Genomic DNA, 20125 nt, shown 5'->3' with positions numbered 1-20125 from the left:
GAGTGCACCCACCCACTGAAACTGCCTCTGGGTCAGCACTTCTGCCATATGCACCGCTCTGCAGTGAGAGGGCCGAACACATGCGCACATATACTGTAAACTACGCTTAATGTGATGCTCCAGTTTAGAAGTGCTTGCATTGTACTGAACACATTTAGTCACTTCTAGGATGAAAAATAGGTGGCTGAGCAATAGCAATGCAAAACTGAAAAGTTCACAGTGCAGATCACAACCACAAGAAAAGAAGAGCTGAATGTCACTCAATTGTCCCTCCAGGCTTCCTTAATACATTGAAGTTGGCAACGTAGATAACAATATTAAAATTCTACCTATTTAACTTAATTGTAATAGCTTATGGAATGCAGGTCCTCCTGTACATATTGAGACCAAACTTTAATATGGATTTTTGGGGCAAGAAAAAATATGCAAATTAGTTGTGGTTAGACAAACAGACGGAAACAGGCATGCACACACACACACACACACACACTTCTGACACTTCATCCCTGCAGACTTTTGCCTGGAGATAATGAACCCTCTAATAGCAACACTGTCAACAAGTGACTTTAAAAGGGACCCAAGTATGCTCATTTTCAGGTTCATTTTTGTATTTTCCCACTTTTACTGTGACATGTCTCCATGCTTTAATGTTCAAAAAGATTTTAATTGTTCTCATACTGTCTGTGCTGCAGCACCTATGTTCACCCTCTGTCTGAAACCAGAGCCCAGTCTGCTCTGATTGGTTAGCTGGCCGGCTCTGATGCGATTGGTCAACCACTTAGAGATGTCCCGCCCCCTGTCATGTATAATGTGTTGGAGCGCTAGCCAATAGACTAGGGACAGATGTTACATAAAGATGTCACTATGTCACAGAAGTTAACAGGTGTCCAAGGGGGAGAGAAACTCCCTCTGGAGGGAACTTGGGAATGTAGCCTTTACTTACCAACCTGTTTGAGTCAAGATAAGCAACATTAGCTGTGGATAGACCAACGGACAGATACAGACATGCACACTTATACTACCAACACTTGATCGCCCCCAGACTTTTGCCTGGAGATTATGAACCCACATAGTAACTAAACTAAAGTAACATGGGCATTGCTTTAAATTTAGTTCATCCATCTCTAATTTGGAATAAAATAATTGTGTGTGATGGAGGATTTTGCTGAGGTCGCACTATAGTCCCAGTGCTGCCGCCTTCTATACTAAGATGTATGACTTTTCAGGCTGCATTTCTCTCATCTGTATCTGGTCCAGCATATGCTAAAAAAATGTAATCTGTGCACAGCAGGCGACCTGAAACGATTAACTTCTCAGGACTCTGAGGGGGCTGACTCATCGAATTTAAGATAATAAAATAGTTTGATCAACATTTTCCTCCTCTCTCTTCTGTCAGGGGGTTGAATCCTGTGTAGCGTAGATATGAGTGATGTTACCTCCTGTGCGCAAAGTTGTAATAGTTACATGTATCAGCATTATTACACTGTGCATCCTCAAATGATGGAAGAGCTTTGAATGTTGTCTGTCATGAATTTAGGTTATTCAATAATTGTCTTTCTTGTCTTTCTCTCCTCATTGTATTCATCTTCCCTATTCATCTTTTTCCTCCCGTTTCCTCTGCTCCAGAGTAACGAGATGCTGGAGCTACAGAGGAGCCGGATGAGGGAGGAGGTGAAGGAGTACAAGTTCAGAGAGACCAGGCTGCTTCAGGACTACACCGAGCTGGAGGAGGAGAACATCACGCTGCAGAAACTGGTATCTACGCTCAAGCAGAGCCAGGTCGGTGTTAAGGCTTTCACTGCACATTCACTCTTTTAACTGAATTCTATATTAAAGACACACACGGCTTTTCATCGCCTTTCCATGCTGAGACACCAAGACCCATATTAGTTGAAATGCATGACTCACACTTCATTTCCAAATATCAGGAACTAGGGATGTCCCGATCACCTTTTTTTGCTCCCGATTCCGATCATTTGATTTTGACAATCTGCCGATACCGATTTTTCCCGATCCGATCTTTATGCAATGCATTAAGAGAAAAAAAAGGTAACAGATAACGGCTGGTCATCCAACGCGATGAATTAAGCTATCTTGGCTGTTGGCCTTTTTACTGTTCTGGGGCAGTTTCTCTTTCCTTTTAAAAGTCTCTGAAAGTGTCGGTTGCTTCAGTGCCCTTACCTGAGTGGCTGCTGTGTACTCGCCGTGTTGTTGTTGGTGTTTGTTTCTCAGGTAGCGTATTAGATTGCTCGTGTTGAACGTAGCTCTGTTCTTTCCACCACGCGGAACCTCTGCCTTCCAAACATTGCATCTGGCTGTTACACTGCCTTCGCTTTCAATTTTATAATACTTCCAAACTCCTGACATTTTCTCTGTCCCGACTCCCGAGTCACCAGCTGAACGTAGCCTCTTGTTAGCTTACTGCTACTATTAGACACTGCGCCCACTCTGTTGCCAGATTTCAGAGAAATAAGCAACAAGGTCTGAAAACAAGCCCAAAGAAAGCAACACATACATGTTGTGTAATTTTAAACCAAAACTAAGTCCTCAGGATGACTTTAAGACGTGAACATGGTCATTTTTGTTTTGTAACATTAAATAAAAATAAAAAAAATTATAAAAAATAAATAACTAAAAAATCCCGATCCCCGATTTTTTTCTCCCGATCCCCGATTTTTTGAAAATCACGTGATCGGCTCCGATCCCCGATCACGTGATCGGATCGGGACATCTCTATCAGGAACCCAATCCAACCCAAATCAGTATCAATTTCAGGATGCAGTGGATCATAAAGTGCTCTCATCTGATTGCTCATCATCCTTTATTTCCCTTAAGGAGCTGCAGTATTCTACAGTGTCTGTATTGCCTTTAGACAATATTATATACCTGTGCTGAGCTAGATTGAGATCATATATCAACTTTATATCTCTCAAATGATGTTATACTTAGATTTTGCTGAAAGGTTACGTCACTTTTTAAATGAAATCAAAATGAAAGTCTTTTCCTACTTTATTATCAAATCCAAATGATTGTATCATCTATAATTGACCACATTATCGTAGCATGTTTTTAGACTATACTTATTGCACAAAATCTGCATTTATAACAACTTGCAGAAGTGTTTTGTCAAAATCACATCGTGTAAAAACTGTTTTATATGTTAAGAATAGTGTCAAAAGTGTGCTTAATGTTAACCTTTTTTTGTTTTACTCACACCTATTGTCTCCTCTAGAGTGACCGGACAGGGCCATCCAATCCTTAACAAAGAGTATACTTGTGTTTTAAAGCATAATTAACTAATTAAATGACATGTTTTCTACTCTTTCTTTTCCTGTTCCTGTCCGTCCTCTCTGCTGCTCCTCAGGTGGAGTATGAAGGACTGAAACATGGGATCAAAGTCCTCGAGGAGGAGACTGTCCTCCTCAACAGTCAGCTGGAAGACGCACTACGTCTGAAAGACATTTCTCAGGGTCAGTTGGAGGAGGCCTTAGATGCCCTAAAGAGTGAGCGCGAGCAGAAGAACAATCTGAGGAAGGAGCTGGCCCACCACCTCAGCCTGAGTGACAGTGTCTACGGAGCAGGGGCCCACCTGGCCCTCACCGTCACTGGCGTTGAGGGTCTCAAGTTCCCTGAGGAGACCAACATCACCAACGGCAGCGCCATGCCTGCTGCTAACGGCAACAACGAGGACAGCAATCGTCGCAATGGTCATGTATACGCAGGCACCGGATTGGCTAAAATGAACGGGGAGTACAGACCGGGCTGGAAAGGAGAAGGCCTGCACCCGGTGCCGGACCTGTTCAGTGAACTCAACCTGTCTGAGATACAGAAGCTGAAACAGCAGCTACTACAGGTGGGTCATAAGCAAATATAGCAGGCTTTTTATGCTAGCTGCTAGCCATTTTGTAATATTGAATGTTATTTTCAAGGTCAGTACTGACACCACTTGATCACCTTGGTTATGTGTCCAGTTACTGTCTGGAAAAATGTATCTGCTTTATAGCTGTTACCAACACTAACCGCAAGACAATTTACTGTGGCACTCAAGCTCATTAGAAGGCAAATATATTGCATTTCAGTTTGAAGTAGTGTCCTTCCTCCTTCTCTGTGTTTGTTTTGTGTTCATTGTTCAGTCTTTATTGCTTCACTGATGAAAGGAGCCCTAGTCACTGTTTGCCCATGATAATAGCGAGAAAATGGCAAAGTGCTGACAGTTTGGGAATGAGAAGAAAAGCATGGAAAACAACACAAAATACTACAGCATTTACTGATTGTTTGTCTTTCAATAATGAAATCAAAAAGAATGTATAAAACGGCTTTAAAACCACAAGTGATGATAAAGACAAGATGCTTATCATTGTATGTTAAACACAACATCATTTGGTTTGGCAGCAAGGTACTCCGTTAGCAGGATATATATGTTTGAAAAAGGGTAAACATATATCACATATAGATGAAGATCGAGCTTTATTAATCCCCAGAGGGAGACATTCAGTTTCCACTCTGTCGTACACACACGCGTTTTTATACAGGTACATACAGTGCACACTTTTTAAATCATGCACATATATACAAATACACAGTTATACGCAGTAGGCCTACTAGTCCACACTCCATATTGTTGGTCCGATCGGGACGTGAACCGGCGACCCTTCGGTTCAAAGTCCAATCCCCTACAGACTGAACCACTACCGCCCTTTTCATATATAAGCCTATATATATATATATATATATATGTAGTCATATACTGGAGATAGTAGATACATGGCACAATATAGAATTATAATAAATGAAATACCATACATGAATGTAACATTGACATTGTTGAACTAGACTAGACTAGATATTGAAACATAATATTTAAATAGTTTTTGCAGACCACTCATACTAGAGATATCGGAGTTGTTTTTCTCATTTGGGCCAATGTCCATTATATATCATGTGTTTTTTATGATGAGTGCTCTGCTAATGTCACTAGTGGGAGTGATGAATCTAATCATAGCCAAGCAAGAGGAAGAACATTTGCTTGTGCTGTAGGGAGTCCTGTCAGCGTGATTCCCATCCTACAGGCAGAGGGAGAAGATGCAGAGTCAGAAACTGACTTTACTCTGCTTTACTTTAGAGATAACGGGACAGAAATAGTCCCAACCGGGAAATGACGTCCAAAAGAGGAAGGGAAAATGTCAGAGAAGTTTTTTGTCCACTGGCACTGTACATTTCTAAATGTGTCACACTGTTACTATGCATTGTGATAGGATACGTCCAAATAAACAGAGTATAAATATGGGGCTTATATAATATAGAGTAGGAGATACAGTATGTTCCTCTGACAGTCACTTATGCACTGAGTCACCTTTGTGCAACACACCCTCCCCCCCCCCCCCAACATAGACATCAAAGGCAGATTAGATTCATGCTGAAATCTAGTTTAGTCATTACTGTTCATGTTTTCCCTAGCTGAGCTCCTCAGGGAAATATACAATTAGATTAGTGGCTTTAGTGGGCCTTTCTCTCTAAACACAATTACTCACTAATCAATTCTTTTTTTTTTACGTTAAATTGTGATTGCTTGTAGTTGGTTTGTCTGAACTTTAAAAGTATTAAATAAGAATAGATAAATCAACAAAGTAAAGAAAGCAAATGGAGCTACTGTGTGATGAAAGACACATTTCAGACTTGATATGACAATACATTTTAACCCTATTTCATTGTATCGTAAAGCCTTTTACTTGTATCGCGTGAACATGAATATAAAATATTTGCCAACATGTACCCTCATTGTCTGGATCATCCCCTGTCCTTCAGGTGGAGCGTGAGAAGTCGGCGCTGCTCATGAACCTGCAGGAGTCCCAGACCCAGCTGCAGCACACACAGGGCGCGCTGAGCGAGCAGAACGAGCGCGTCCACCGCCTCATGGAACACGTCAGCGGCATGAAATGTCTGAACGGAGAAAAAGAGCTCGATGACGCTCAGGAGAGTGAGAAGCCTGATGGTGGCTCCTCACCACCAGCTAATGGCCCCCGTAACCCCGATATCCACGGCTTTGAGATCCTGGAGTGTAAGTACAAGGTGGCGGTGACGGAGGTGATCGACCTAAAAGCGGAGCTCAAGGCCCTGAAGGAGAAGTACAACCAGGCTGTGGAGGGGCAGGGAGAGGGCCACAGTGACGACAGGGCCCAGGCACTGAGTGAACAGGTACGTGGATTTTTTTTTTTTTCTGCATATGGGAGGATATAAACTTCAATCAGTTCTTGTTTGCACCCTGTGATGTTTCAAATGTCCAACTGATTTCTTCCAAGGAGGTAACCCACTTGGAGCGTAGTTATCGGGAAAGCCGTGAGAGGATTTCGAGCCTGGAGACAGAGCTACGAACAGCCACGAGCACAGCCTCCGAGAGCCAGGGCATGCTGAACACAGCGCAGGATGAGCTGGTTACCTTCAGTGAGGAACTGGCGCAGCTCTACCACCACGTCTGTCTGTGCAACAACGAGACGCCCAACCGCGTGATGCTGGACTACTACCGCCAGAGCCGCATCACACGCAGCGGCAGCCTCAAAGGCTCTGACGACCACCGGGCTTTGCTCTCTCCTCGCCTGGCTCGACGCCTCGCTGCAGCATCCGCAGCCTGCTCTTCCTCTGAGCCTCCACGCAGCCCCCTGGACTCCCCATCCAAAGATGCCCATCACAATGAGAAAACAACCAACCAGGGGGAGTCTACATCCTGTCATAGCAGCCCCACTCGCAACCCCACGGGATCTCCATCCATCAGCATCTCTCCCTGCCCATCTCCAGTGCCCTCTGAAGCAGGTGGAGACCTGCGGAAGGAGCCTATGAATATCTACAACCTGAACCCCATCATCAGAGATCAGATCAAACACCTCCAGAGGGCTGTGGACCGCTCGCTGCAGCTGTCCAGGCAGCGGGCTGCAGCGAGGGAGCTGGCGCCAATGCTTGACAAGGACAAGGAGCTGTGCATGGAGGAGATACTCAAACTGAAATCGCTGCTCAGTACCAAGAGAGAGCAGATAGCCACACTCAGGCTGGTGCTGAAGGCCAATAAGCAGGTAAAAGACGATTTGAATGTCATACAAAAGCTTAGTTGAGATGAACGTTTGGTTGTATAATGTACATATTCAGTATAACCAAATGTAGATGGGGGTCAATATGCCACAGTTTTGGAGAAACACAGAGGAGTACGAGTATGGATCTAAACAATGCACTGCGATGGACACCTATGCTTTTCTCTTTTTGGATCAAATAAGTTGTGCTTCGCTCCCATCCAAAGCAGCACATTAATTAGCTACCGTGCTATCTACTGTATAAATGCATACCATGGATCGGTACCTCATTTAATGTTACATCAAATTAGGCCTAGTTTTGAAATATAATATTAAATCATTCACATTTCAGACAGCAGAGGGTGCACTGGCAAATTTGAAGAGCAAGTACGAGAACGAAAAGACGATGGTGACAGAGACCATGATGAAGCTCAGGAACGAGCTGAAGGCTCTAAAAGAAGACGCTGCCACCTTCTCGTCTCTGAGGGCAATGTTTGCCACAAGGTAAGAAAACACATATGAGACCACTGAGCTGGGAAATTGATCAGTCCTTAATTATAAATCAAGAATTTGAACTCTCCAGCTGAATCTTTGTTTCCCCTCTGTATCGTCATCCTCTCTCTTCGTGTAGATGTGATGAATATGTTACCCAGCTGGATGATATGCAGAGGCAGCTGGCGGCAGCAGAGGATGAGAAAAAGACGCTGAACTCCCTCCTGCGCATGGCCATCCAGCAGAAACTGGCATTGACCCAACGGCTGGAGGATCTGGAGTTCGACCACGAGCAGACTTACCGTGGCCGCGGCGCTAAAGTACCCAGGATAAAAAGCAGCCCGCCCAAAGTAAGTCTCAGAGGCGCCTTCACAGCTCCCTCCAGTCCCACGAGAGTCCAAAGCCCCTCCTTGATCACCACCCACACCCTGAACTCCTCCCTGACCCTTACTAATCCGTCCATGTCTGCGTGGACTTCAGACACAACTCTTCAACCGAACCTCAGTTACTCTTATTTCTCTCCGAGCACTCCGCCCATCATGGTAGACCCTGAGCGGCTAACCTTAGAGTTCAGACGTCTCCTTTATTCAAGACAAGACTTAGGTCGTCTGTCACCATATCCCAGAACCCGTAGCCCTTCCCCAGTATCTCCTCACATCCGACGAAGGCGATGACTCATCACCCAGCACCATTATCCTATACTGTCTGTAGAAAGTTCCCAGAAGGTGGGATACAGAGAGGAGGAAAAACTGGTTTCACATATCTAACGTTTGAACACTCAGGAAGAAGGAGCACTGGCAGCTTACTCCATCCACAAAACACCACTGAACATCTTGTTTGTATTGAGAAGATTGGACTGTTTAGCATTTTCTAATAAACAACAGCACACATATTCATATCAGGCATATGAATAGCTGCTCCCATAATGATGATCACATTATGATACATTTCCTAGAGTTTTGGGAAGTATTTCCGACTAAAAACCAAACAAAAGAATGCCTGCAGCCTCTGCTTCAGCATACAGTGACTCACAGCGCCTCCTTGTGGCAAACTCTAAAAATATGAATTGTTGTTTTTTTCAAATGTACGTTACTAAACCATTGCATAAAATAAGTATTTGTTGTTGAATGATATTTCCTCTTTGAATTAATGCATGCCTTATTTTGTCACACCTAGAGATCTGTCAAAAAGCATTTGACAGGAATTACATGGTGAATATGTTGTCAAGAGTAGTATGGAAACCAGTCAGACCTCCTCTCTGTGCCTCAAACTTCTATTTGATTATCCCCTGTTCACTTTCCCCTTACCCCACATGTATCATCCATAAGAAAACAAGAGGATAAACTAACTCTACTACTTCTTCCACCGACAGCCAATGTCTAAATAATCCTCTCTCACAGTGTTTCCTGTTTTCTCCACCAGATAGCAGTGTCTGAGAACTTTTTCATTCTCTTTCCTGTCAAATGCCTTTTGATATCTCTCCCTGTCCTTTAAAATCTTGTAGAAAATAACATTTTATATAACCCAACATAATGTAAACAAACCATTTTTTAAATGTTAAGGGAGAACTGACACGCATGACTGGTGTAGAGTAACTATATTGAGCCATGAGCAGCAGGTGACCTGGAGTTGATTGTGGCTGGATCGTTCAATATTCATGTGTGTGTGTGTGTGTGTGTGTGTGTGTGTGTGTGTGTGTGTGTGTGTGTGTGTGTGTGTGTGTGTGTGTGTGTGTGTGTGTGTGTGTGTGTGTGTGTGTGTGTGTGTGTGTGTGTGTGTGTGTGTGTGTGTGTGTGTGTGTGTGTGGTGTGTGTGTGTGTGTGTATTTGTAAATATATCCATATGTGGATTGGTTGAGTTACGATTTAAGTGTTTATTTTTCTGCGTCTTCTGTTTGCTGATATTTCTTCTCTTGTTCTGCTTTCTCATAGGATTCTATATTGAAACACCGATTTCCACTGCAGAAATGGTGTTATCCAGAACAAATTGTTATTGTAGCAAACCAGTAGCAGTCTCGTTGTTGCTGACAAGGTCTTCCCCTTTCCTGTCCTCCGTGTTTTCTCTGTCCTTAATGTCTAACCCTGAGTGTTACCACTCTGTATATTTGTCTAATTTATCAGTTTCTTGTAGATTGTCAGCAGTCTGCTGCCTCAGTCCCGTCATTCTCCCCTCAACTAAGGCGAGGGAGAGCCTCCCTTGCGCGCAGGTAACACGCTGTATAACCTGCTAGTGGTAAGCTCATTGGCATCTATCTATCTATCTATCTACACGCTATTCACATTCTATTTACTACGCACATATTTTCTGATTGCACACCTGTATCTAAGATACATTTTGTATGTTTAAGTTTTGCATGGCAGTTTTCTTCACATGCTTTCCTGATGGTCAATAACCGCTAATTTTCCCATTCTTAAAAAAAAATCTTCTAAAACATGATATCATGAAGAAATAGAGTAACAAAGTTCATTGTTAACTTGAATGTACACTATAGTTTTCTCTCTTTTCACATAGACACACCACTTAACAGTAGCTTTAATTAGCATCCTTAGCCGACTCAAAAGCTGTTGACAGTGGTGGTGGTGTTTGAGCTACCAACAGACTGGACGACAGCATGTCCATCTTTTTAAACAAATATGTATCAATGGACTAAGGAAGTAATACACGGCAACTAGAACACTGCTGACAGATCTAAGGCCATGTTTCACTGTAGTGCTGGTTAGCGAATAGGCCTACTCCCCAATCGTGTTTTGTTGTTCCCACATTATACTTTGTCGTGACGTATAATATGAACAGCACTTTCCTTGTCTCTGAGTGATTTTAAAGGAATTGTTTTTGGAAATTAGGTTTATTGAATTGTTGCCAACTAATAATGGTAAGCTTTACTCTCTGCTTACACTAAACGTAAAGCAGCTGTTTGTAGCTTGTTAGCTTAACTTTGCCGACTTAAAATTGCTAGGCCTGGCTCTGTCCAAAGGTAACAAATCCAACGACATGCATTTCAAAAAGTATTATCTATTTTGTCACTAGTCTTCATACAAATAATGTAAAAAAGCCCTGCACACTCACTTCCTGGAATCTTTGCTTTCACAAAGACAACAGACAGTTAACTACGATGATTTAATTACCTTTGATAGAGCCATAGGCTACTAGCTATTTCACAACTCTCTTATCTTTGAGCTATGCTAAGCTAATTGGCTCCTAGCAATAGCTTTATATTTAGCATACCAGAGTGTCTATATTCTCCTTTCAACCTTGGGCAAAAAAGGCAATTTCCTTAAAACGTTTCCTTTGATTACCATGCTAGTCTTTTGCACACTTTTGCATGTTGAATATTTGTTTTATTGATTCTGCCAGCGACTGTTTCCTTCTTCTGTAACCCTCTAATTACCAGTATGTTCACTTAATCTTACTTATTCTCTTGTCTTCTATCTGCATTCCTACAGTCCTAAATATTTGGCAGACCTCCAGGAACAACGTGCAGTCTTGTCCAGCAAAAGTAGCCTTCTCTCCCCCTGCGACCCTCATGTCTGCCTGGCCCAGCACCTCCTGCCCCCCGACACCTAATCCGCTGCTCCAGGCCCGGTCTTGTATGAGTCATGCAGAGACAAACACACTCTGGATGGGGGTTCCCTCAGTTTAACTCCCCCCAGCAGTCCCATCTGGTGCTTACTGACCAACGTGACCCCACCTAATCGCTACATGGTCCGGCCCCTCTGCAGTCCTCCTGGTTTCCTGGGTCGCAGAAGAAAAGGATGCTCTTTTCATCCTGTCCTGGAAAGGACTGAACAGAAGCGCAAAACAAGTGAAAAATCATTGGAATCTTTCCTTAACTAGTTATTTATAATTGATGTACTCTATTCATTATTTATTTACATATTGATTTGTGTTAAGATTCTGAGGTATTTATTATGGAATGTTTTTTTCTGTATTTGTTGGTCCGTCTCAAAATGAAAATCATGAGGTGTTTCACTGCTGTTGTGAAGAACGCATTAATCAAAGACGGTTTAGCACATTTACTTCTGTACATGGCTGATATTCCTTAACAATTTAACAAAGCAAAGTCAAAGCTAAAAAAGTCATTAAAACGTGTCTAATCGTACAATAGAGCAGTTTACATTTTAGATGTTGTCAGAATAATAATAATCAAAACATATGTATGCCAAATAGGATTGTAGAGTACATTTGGTTTTGAAGATGCAGACAGACTAATGGAGGGTAAACAATATACAAGAGAATAGTTTCTTGTGGTGGAAGTGGTGAGTGGATTTCAGCTACCTTTCCAACATTACTAGTCTAGAATGATTGTGTTTTTTCTATACAAAGATCTTTTTTGCAAATCATGTGCATAAGGAATATTTTATACCTCCTATTATTTGTATTATTTTTGCAGCAGACTCTAGTGACATGGTTGTGAATGGTATGTAGCTCAGATCTATGCAGGGTCTGGGATAGAAGAGAGACTGAGTGGTTGAGATGAAAACTACGGCTGTTGGCCTTGGTTTTTGCCATTTGAATTGCACAGTGAACTGATCTTGTTTTTTAAATATTAGTCAAGAGCTGAGGAGTCTCCAAAGGTGTGCGTCTTCTGGAGTTACCGTCACTGTCATATCAAACATCATGTTCTCATCAAAAAGTATTCTCTGTCTTCTCTCTTTAATTATATTGGCCAAAATCCCAGAAACTCTGACCTTTGGTCCCAGCTGTGACAGAAAGGACATTTTCAAAATCTGAATTTAGATGTGTCCGTCACTGTAACATCTCCCTTTCCAGCTTTCCTTACTACTCATTCAAACGGTATGCAGTACTTCAAGCACAATTATGCTCTATGCATTATAGCAATACAGTAGTGCCGGTCGTGGACTGATCTGATTAAGATGTATTCCATTTTTGAACCATTTCCATCACCATGAACTAATTAGCAGGCAGACAAGAAAGGCAAGACAGAATATCTTTTTGGAAAACAGCTTTGATCACAGAGGGGCCGATTCGGATTGAAATGGATCTGATGTGTGCCGTTTGTTGCATAGTTGAAGTCCCATCTCTTTGCCTTTATACTCTCATAATGTCCTAATGTTCTCGTTGCACTGAATACATATTTTTGCCAGATGGATATGAAATGGATAAACTGCAACTACATAGCCAGTATTGTGTTGTAATGCCGGATAAAAGCAATTATGTTACATCAACGATGAATGAGTGGACTATTTCTGTTCTCGGCGTGTGTATATTTCTTCAATTTGTCTTTGTTAACGATGTAGATTGTTATTTATGCAACTACAGAGTGATGAAAACATTTTTGGTTCAAAAGTAGCTTCTGAACCCACGCAGGCTCATTGGTGACCTAACTCTGTTGGTTTGTTTGCACAATAGAAGTGGATGGAGAGAGACTAATCCAGTAAAAGGAAAAATAACAAAAGCTGTACCACAGTGCATTTAACAGTTTCTCCTCCATTTAAATAATGTGTTTAATTTGTTTCACAAGTAAATAAAAGACCTCTCCTTGGCTTTGTATGTGACTTTGTGTTTGTGTCTGTTTCTCAATCGCAGCATTATACCGACCTACAAAAACTTGCTGTGGTCATGCATTCACAAAGACAGCACCGAACAGATTAGACATTAATCCTTGTGTTGTTTTCTGCGCCACACTACGCAGAGTAGTACAGATCAAGAGATTGGTTCTTTTGAAGGACAAAGGGCTGTGATTTGAATCAGGACTGAGAAATAAAGTAATCTGTGGCAGACAGAGGATGAGGTATCAGGAGACATTAGCACATATTGCTGGCTTATCTGATCATAAGAAGGACATCCATCAGTGATCATACTGAGTGTATTGTACACCCTTCAACAAAACTGAAAGCAAAAAAAATGCATATTTGATCTGCTTTTGACGTAACTAATACTCAACATAAAAACAATACAAATATACTATTCGCCAGATAACTATGATGATGCTGCATATTTTAAAGGAGCGTGTCTGTTTGACTGAATATCCAACAACATATAATTGTATGGGTGAAACGCTGAATATATGGCTTATGCTTATGGGATACAATTTCTGCCAAAATAATTTTAAAACATTTTTAGATTCATTAATTGTCATTTTAAATACTAATGGATCATTACATCTAATGAATGAATGATAATTTGACAGAAAAGGATTTGTTTTAATAATGATATCTTCTTATAAACATGACTTAGTGTTCCACTTAGATCACAGGGACTTCATTCCCTTAATCAACATCTTGATAGCTGTCTAATATATTCTAATCATTTAAAAATATAATTATTCTTAATTCTGACTTTTTATATCCAAGAAAAAGTGTGACAAAAGATTATCAACATGATAAAAAATATAGTTTGTGTGTGTTTCTCCAACAGTAGCTACATTGTGTGTGTCTGTGTGTAACTATAAGGAGGTCAGCACCGCACCACCATTATGTAATGAGGGGGGGGAAGGGCGGGGCTAAGGAAACACCCCAAACAAGGTGACACTCTTCAGACAATAGTAGAACATGTGGAGTTGACACCCACATGTGTACAGGTGTCTGTTTGTTGTTACTTATTGACCCGCGCAGGCGCAGATGGGCTGCCGTCGGGCAGCTGGACGTGCCACTTCCCGCAAGCTGTGGACCGCGTTTCTTAAACTTTTAACTTTATTTCCGGTCACGTTGACTAATTCAATGGTGGATCGGAGAACATCTAATTGAAGAATGGACAGATTTCAGAGGGTCGCTTTTCGCAGGAAACAACTGAGTCTGGACTCTGAGGGTCTACTAGAAACAGGTAGGTTTCTAAGCAATGCAACAACACAACTGTGCTCTCCCAAAACGTTCCAAGTTATCCTAACGTGCGTTATGGTGTTTTATTGTACAACACATAATATATCATTCCTCAAATGCAGATTTTATTTGTTCTCTTTATATCACATTTTGTGTCTTACCCGCTCTTAATTCGCCTACTTAAAATTAAAACTTCCTTGTGCACTCTCCTGTCCAGCTCAGTGTTAGAGCATGAAGGATTATTACTGGCTGTAAAGTAATTTAACTGGCATTCTGGTGAGTTATGGCTGTGACAGGTCTTGTATTAGATGATGTGTTTTTGTCAGTCTGGTTGGGAAAGCATGGAATAGCCCCACAGTAACACACCTATAGAGCCCATGTTTACACACCACCTCTGACTTGCTGGCTGCTCAGCAGGTATGAAGGATCAGGGGCAAGCCTCACCCTGTTGTGTATCCATCTACATGCTGGAGGGCACATGTTTCTTCATTCTGAGAACACCACTCTGTAGAAAGACCTAGATGTTTGTTTACTCATGGTTGCAACGTTCAGGAACATGTAGATATCTCTGAGCAGGTGTGTATCAGTTTTAAAGCATTCTAAAGTCCGTGGATTGGTCTCCATGCTGGCTTCCAGATGTACCTATGCAGAGCTGCAGTCTGGTAGCTTTACTTTAAAGTTTGCCCAAGCTTTATTATGATTTATCAGTACATATTTCTCAGAATTGTTTTTATCCAAATACCTGTCAGTAGGCTACTTTGTGTTGTCTGGGCATGACCTACTTAAGCAGGAGGGGCTAGTCTTATCTTGTACTCTGCTGTATACTTGTGCTAACATGCAGCTGAGGACACTTCAGTGCACTTGCAGTTTGATTTGAACTTTGCTCTGTAGTTGGTAGTGCCACTGTTAATATCTGGCACGGTGCCTTCATCTCACAAGGAACAATTGTATGTCAGCAGTCACGTAATTAGTTGTATGTCTGGAAGTGAGGTAAACAATAAGATACCTTATCTGTCAGTAAACCAATGTCTGTTCGCAATACTGTGGCTAAGTTTGTGTAATTATCATCACCTGCCCTCATTATTGCACTGTCACCAGTATTGTTAATATACCGGTATTATTGAGTTTGTCCTGCTCTTTACACATTGGTAAATAGATCATTAGAATGAAAAAGAAAGTATACATGTAAAGTTTGTAAACATTAGCATATTGATTAGTGTTACTTGACCAAAAATGTTTTTAGTTATGGACATCTCTGTTAGGTACAGGGATGAATAATAATTTGGTCAATGTGCAACATATAGCACAATTGTCTTTGCCAAGGAGGTCTGTTTTTTTTTGTGTGTCTTTTTGTGTGTTGGTAACTAAGAACTAAGAAGGATTATGGCCTGATGTCCATGAAAGTTGATGGTAGCTGGGACATTGGCCAAAGAAGAGCCCAATTCATTTTGTAGTGCATCCAAATCATAGGGTGGACTGGATACATTTACTTGTTTTGTTGACATTGAAGAATAGGACATTTTGACTTGATGGAATTCTGCATTCTTTGGTTACCCATTATTATGTGTGTTTACCATTCCATTGCTCGAAGCTCGAGAACCACTCTACCCTCTTTGGATACCATCATACACTTCCTCTTGTCATTGCTCCGTAGTCTAAATGGTAGCCCCATGGTTTCATTACTGAGCTATAGTAAATATATCCATCCTGATGTTTTTGTATAAATGTAACTACCCTTGATATGAACCGGGTAGATTTCAAGCAGTGAAGAAAACAGATAAGCAATCTGATTTCCCTTGCCATAGCTAGATAGTAATTTCTTCCGTTTGACTTGATAAATACGACTTCTAATGATGCAGGATATGATTTGAGAGAAGCAGTATTACTCTTATCATTATCTAGCATACTCTGTAGTTTTGACTATATCTCTGTGTATATTTTAGAAGAATCAACCAAGCGGAATAAAGTTGAAATCTAGGCCGTCCAATGTGTGCCCAAGAAGACTATGTGTTCATTTATGTCTATGTTGGTCCATTCCTACTGGACAAATTGATAGTTAGCAGCAAGTCTTGTATCCTCTTTGAACTCAAACTGCAATACATTCCCATCTGCTCTTGTGTAACAGAATTGGGTTGTGCAAAGGTGCAATATAAATCTTAACACCACACTCTTTGGAAACCATCATAAAGAGGATTATTTGTTTTGTTCTTGTGTGTGAATTTTTTTTCACCCTAGTATCTTTTTTATAACTAACACATGAAGTAACATTTAATTTGTGTTTCAATCACAAATAGCTCTCAGCATGTATGTTTGAGCTGGTGTTAGAGTGAGGACAGCTGTATCACTCTCCAACAATGATCCTGCTTGTGCTCTGTGTGCTATAGAGGCAGTGGGACTGTATGAATCAGAGGCTGTGTGGCCTGCTGGCCTACTGCTTCTGCTAGTGTTCTGCTGCACTGATGCCCATTCATCCTGAGCTGAACCCTCTCACTGTCTGCTGGCTTTAACTCACTTCACGTCATAATGGTTCCTCTATGCAGATCAGTTAATGATGACTGAAAGATGATTTATTTATTTATGTGTTTGCATTTCCGTACAATAAATTATTCACTACTGATAAGTCATAGCCCCTGGTATGGAGAAACATTGCTTCATGTGTGATTGGTAATTGAGTCCTGAAAGTATAATTTGAACGTTTTTCCTTTTCGACCTGCTTCTTCTCAGAATAGATCGTCCTAAAAGAACATAATTTATTCATGAATGATCATATTTACACATTCAGACACACAACAACTTCTAGCAACAACAGACAATTTAGAAAATGCAGTTTCTTACTATGGATACTCACCTTTTATTGAAATTTTGTATAAAGGCGATTCATGATAAAAGTTTATTTTATAAACATGTTTTGCTTCAACTACTACAAAAAGTATATGTATGATTTAATTCATGTAAAGCAGCAAGTAACCCTAAATTCAATGTTTTCAATGTATTTTAAACATTATAACATTATTAAACCTGCTCTTGATGAAGAGTTATTTTTATTGAGAATGTTCTCTTTTAAATGACAGTTATAGCTTTATTTCAATATTGCATTTAGGTTTATGTGATTTTCCTTCTGTAACTAAGTGTGAGCCTCTCCGCTCACACAGGGTTCAAATATGGACGGAAAGAGCAGGTTCGTGTAACACAGGCATTTATTAGCTCCAAACAAAAGTATCCACGGGTCTCCAACGTTGCCCGTGTGGCAACCTTCACAGGTCCTTTTGCCACTTTCCAGGATCCCGCCTACTGCAAAACAGACCAGAACCAGGTTACGACATGCTTTTATTCCGACACTGATTACCTGATTCCGATCAGCTGTCTGGCCTCCGGCCGAGCCACTCCCTTCACTCCAGCAGCCGGCGCCCTAACCACACCCCTAACCACATACCCCCACTGCCCGACTCAGGCCGATCCCGCCGGCCGCAAGCTGACTCCCCCCCCCCCCCCCCCCCCCCCCCCCTCCGCTGAGCGAGAGAGGAAATCAGCCACGACCATCCGGTTACCCGGCCTGTGGATCACCTTGAAGTTGAAAGGCTGTAACACCAGATACCACTGAGTGATCAGAGCGTTGGCATCCTTCATGCGGTGGAGCCACTGGAGCGGGGTATGGTCCGACCAGAGGGTGAAAGGGCGCCCCAGGAGGCGCCGACCGCCCACCATATGGCGAGGCACTCCTTTTCCACCGTACTGTAGTTCACCTCCCTCTGGGCGAGCTTACGGCTAATGTACAGTACGGGGCGGTCTACCCCCTCTACTTGCTGGGACAAAACGGCCCCCACCCCACTGTTCGAGGCGTCGGTCTGCAACACAAAAGGGAGAGAGAAGTCAGGAGAATACAGAAGCGGCTTACCACAGAGGGCTTTTTTAACCCTCTCAAATGCCAGCTGACACCGCTCCGTCCACTGGACTGGATCTGAAGCACCCTTTCGGGTCAGGTCGGTGAGGGGACTGGTCAGCTCCGAAAAGGACGGGATGAACCGCCTGTAGTAGCCGGCCAGCCCCATGAACCTCCTGACCTCTTTTTTCGTCTTGGGCGCCAGACAGGCTGAAATGGCGGTTGTTTTCTCTACCTGTGGCCGCACCTGGCCGCCGCCCAAGTGGTACCCCAGATACCGTACCTCCCTCCGTCCAACCGCACACTTCTTCGGGTTGGCCGTGAGCCCCGCCTGCCTCAGGGACTCAAGCACTGCCCCCACCTGCTGCATATGCTACTCCCATGTCTCACTGTGAATGATGACATCATCCAAGTAAGCAGCAGCATATGCAGAGTGGGGACGCAGCACCCGGTCCATGAGCCACTGGAAGGTGGCTGGAGCTCCGAACAACCCGAAAGGAAGTGTGATGAATTGGTATAAACCATACGGAATGGAGAAGGACGTTTTTTCCTTAGACTCTGGAGAAAGGGGAATCTGCCAATAGCCCTTGGTTAAATTCAGCGTCGTGTAAAAGCGAGCAGTGCCTAGCCGATCCAGGAGTTCGTCGACCCGGGGCATTGCATAAGCATCGAATTTGGACACCTCGTTCACCCTGCGGTAGTCTACACAGAACCGGATTGACCCGTCGGACTTCTATCACTCCCATTTCTAGCATAGCCTGAAGCTCCGCCTGAACAATTTTCCTCTTATGTTCAGGCAGCCGATAGGGCCGTGAACGAATGGCCACGCCCGGGGGCGTTTCTATGCGGTGGTGTATGAGAGAGGTGCGCCTTGGCAGCGGAGAGAACACGTCGGCAAACTGCCTTTGCAACGAAGCAACGTCTGCTCTCTGGCCCGGTGAGAGATTGTCGCCACAACAGACCGGGCTAATTTGTTGCTTTTAATGACCTCTGGTCCCAACTCATCTCTCTCAATCACTGTGGTAGCCAGAGAAACAGACGCCACCTCCCTCCAAGCTTTCAGGAGGTTAAGGTGGTAAATCTGTGTTTGCTCCCCCCCCTGTCAGAACGCACCACCTCATAATCTACGTCTCCTACCATGTGACCACGAAGGGTCCTTGCCACTTGGCGAGTAGTTTAGAGCTAGAGGATGGGAGTAATACAAGCACTTTATCTCCTGGTGAAAATTGTCTCAGTTTCGACCCTCTGTTGTACAGGCGCTGCTGACGTTCCTGAGCCTGGAGCAAATTCTCCCGTGATATTTGCCCCAGTGAGTGGAGTTTTGCTCGCAGGTCCATAACGTACTGTATTTCGTTTTTACTGGTGCTTGGTGCTTGGTGCTCCCAGTTTTCCTTAACTAGGTCCAAAACACCCCGGGGCTTCCTACCTAATAACAGCTCAAAGGGAGAAAATCCTGTGGAGGACTGGGGCACCTCCCGCACTGCAAACAACAGAGGAACTAGCCATTTATCCCAATTACGACTATCTTCGTGAACGAACTTACGAACCATGTTCTTTAGTGTTTTGTTAAACCGTTCCACCAGGCCGTCGGTCTGCGGATGGTAAACACTAATCCGTATTGAATGGACGCCCAGTAGTTCATACAGCTCGCGTAGTGTGCGTGCCATAAACTGTGTGCCCTGGTCAGTCAGGATCTCTTTCGGGATCCCGACTCGGGAGATAATGTGAAACAGTGCCTGCGCGACGCTCTTTGCAGAGATATTACACAGCGGCACTGCTTCGGGATATCGCGTTGCATAATCCACTAGGACTAATACAAAGTGATATCCCGGTGCACTCCGGTCTAATGGCCCGATGAGGTCCATACCAACTCTCTCAAAAGGCACCTCAATCAATGGTAACGGGCGCAAAGGCGC

At 42.9% G+C, this 20125-nt stretch overlaps 2 protein-coding genes across 8 annotated transcripts in view; both read left to right on the top strand.

Annotated features, from left to right (window-relative positions):
• The window catches only part of bicd1a (bicaudal D homolog 1a), a 58439-nt gene extending 45385 nt beyond the window's left edge, over window positions 1-13054 (top strand). Inside the window, exons 3-10 of one of the 7 annotated variants that reach the window (XR_004552284.2) lie at window positions 1627-1779; window positions 3365-3853; window positions 5806-6195; window positions 6300-7064; window positions 7411-7562; window positions 7690-7900; window positions 9681-9782; window positions 10994-11084. Coding sequence is in view for 6 of the 7 variants with exons in the window: in XM_034084807.2 (XP_033940698.1) it covers window positions 1627-1779; window positions 3365-3853; window positions 5806-6195; window positions 6300-7064; window positions 7411-7562; window positions 7690-8224 (2484 nt within the window). In the remaining variant the exon portion in view is untranslated. Of the gene's footprint in view, window positions 1-1626; window positions 1780-3364; window positions 3854-5805; window positions 6196-6299; window positions 7065-7410; window positions 7563-7689; window positions 9213-9481; window positions 9783-10993 lie in introns of those variants that run through there. The other 6 variants (XM_034084808.2, XM_034084809.2, XM_034084810.2 and 3 more) reach the window with 6 other exon arrangements.
• A 1166-nt stretch (window positions 13055-14220) lies between these two features.
• Window positions 14221-20125, top strand: part of fgd4a (FYVE, RhoGEF and PH domain containing 4a) — a 75010-nt gene continuing 69105 nt past the window's right edge. The window contains exon 1 of the mRNA XM_034084812.2: window positions 14221-14333. Coding sequence (XP_033940703.1) covers window positions 14261-14333 — 73 coding nt within the window. The 5' untranslated portion in view covers window positions 14221-14260. The remainder of the gene's footprint in view (window positions 14334-20125) is intronic.

This window comes from Pseudochaenichthys georgianus, chromosome 6, assembly GCF_902827115.2.
Source record: "Pseudochaenichthys georgianus chromosome 6, fPseGeo1.2, whole genome shotgun sequence".
Lineage (NCBI taxonomy): Eukaryota > Metazoa > Chordata > Actinopteri > Perciformes > Channichthyidae > Pseudochaenichthys > Pseudochaenichthys georgianus.
This window is presented reverse-complemented; position numbering and strand designations above follow the sequence as displayed.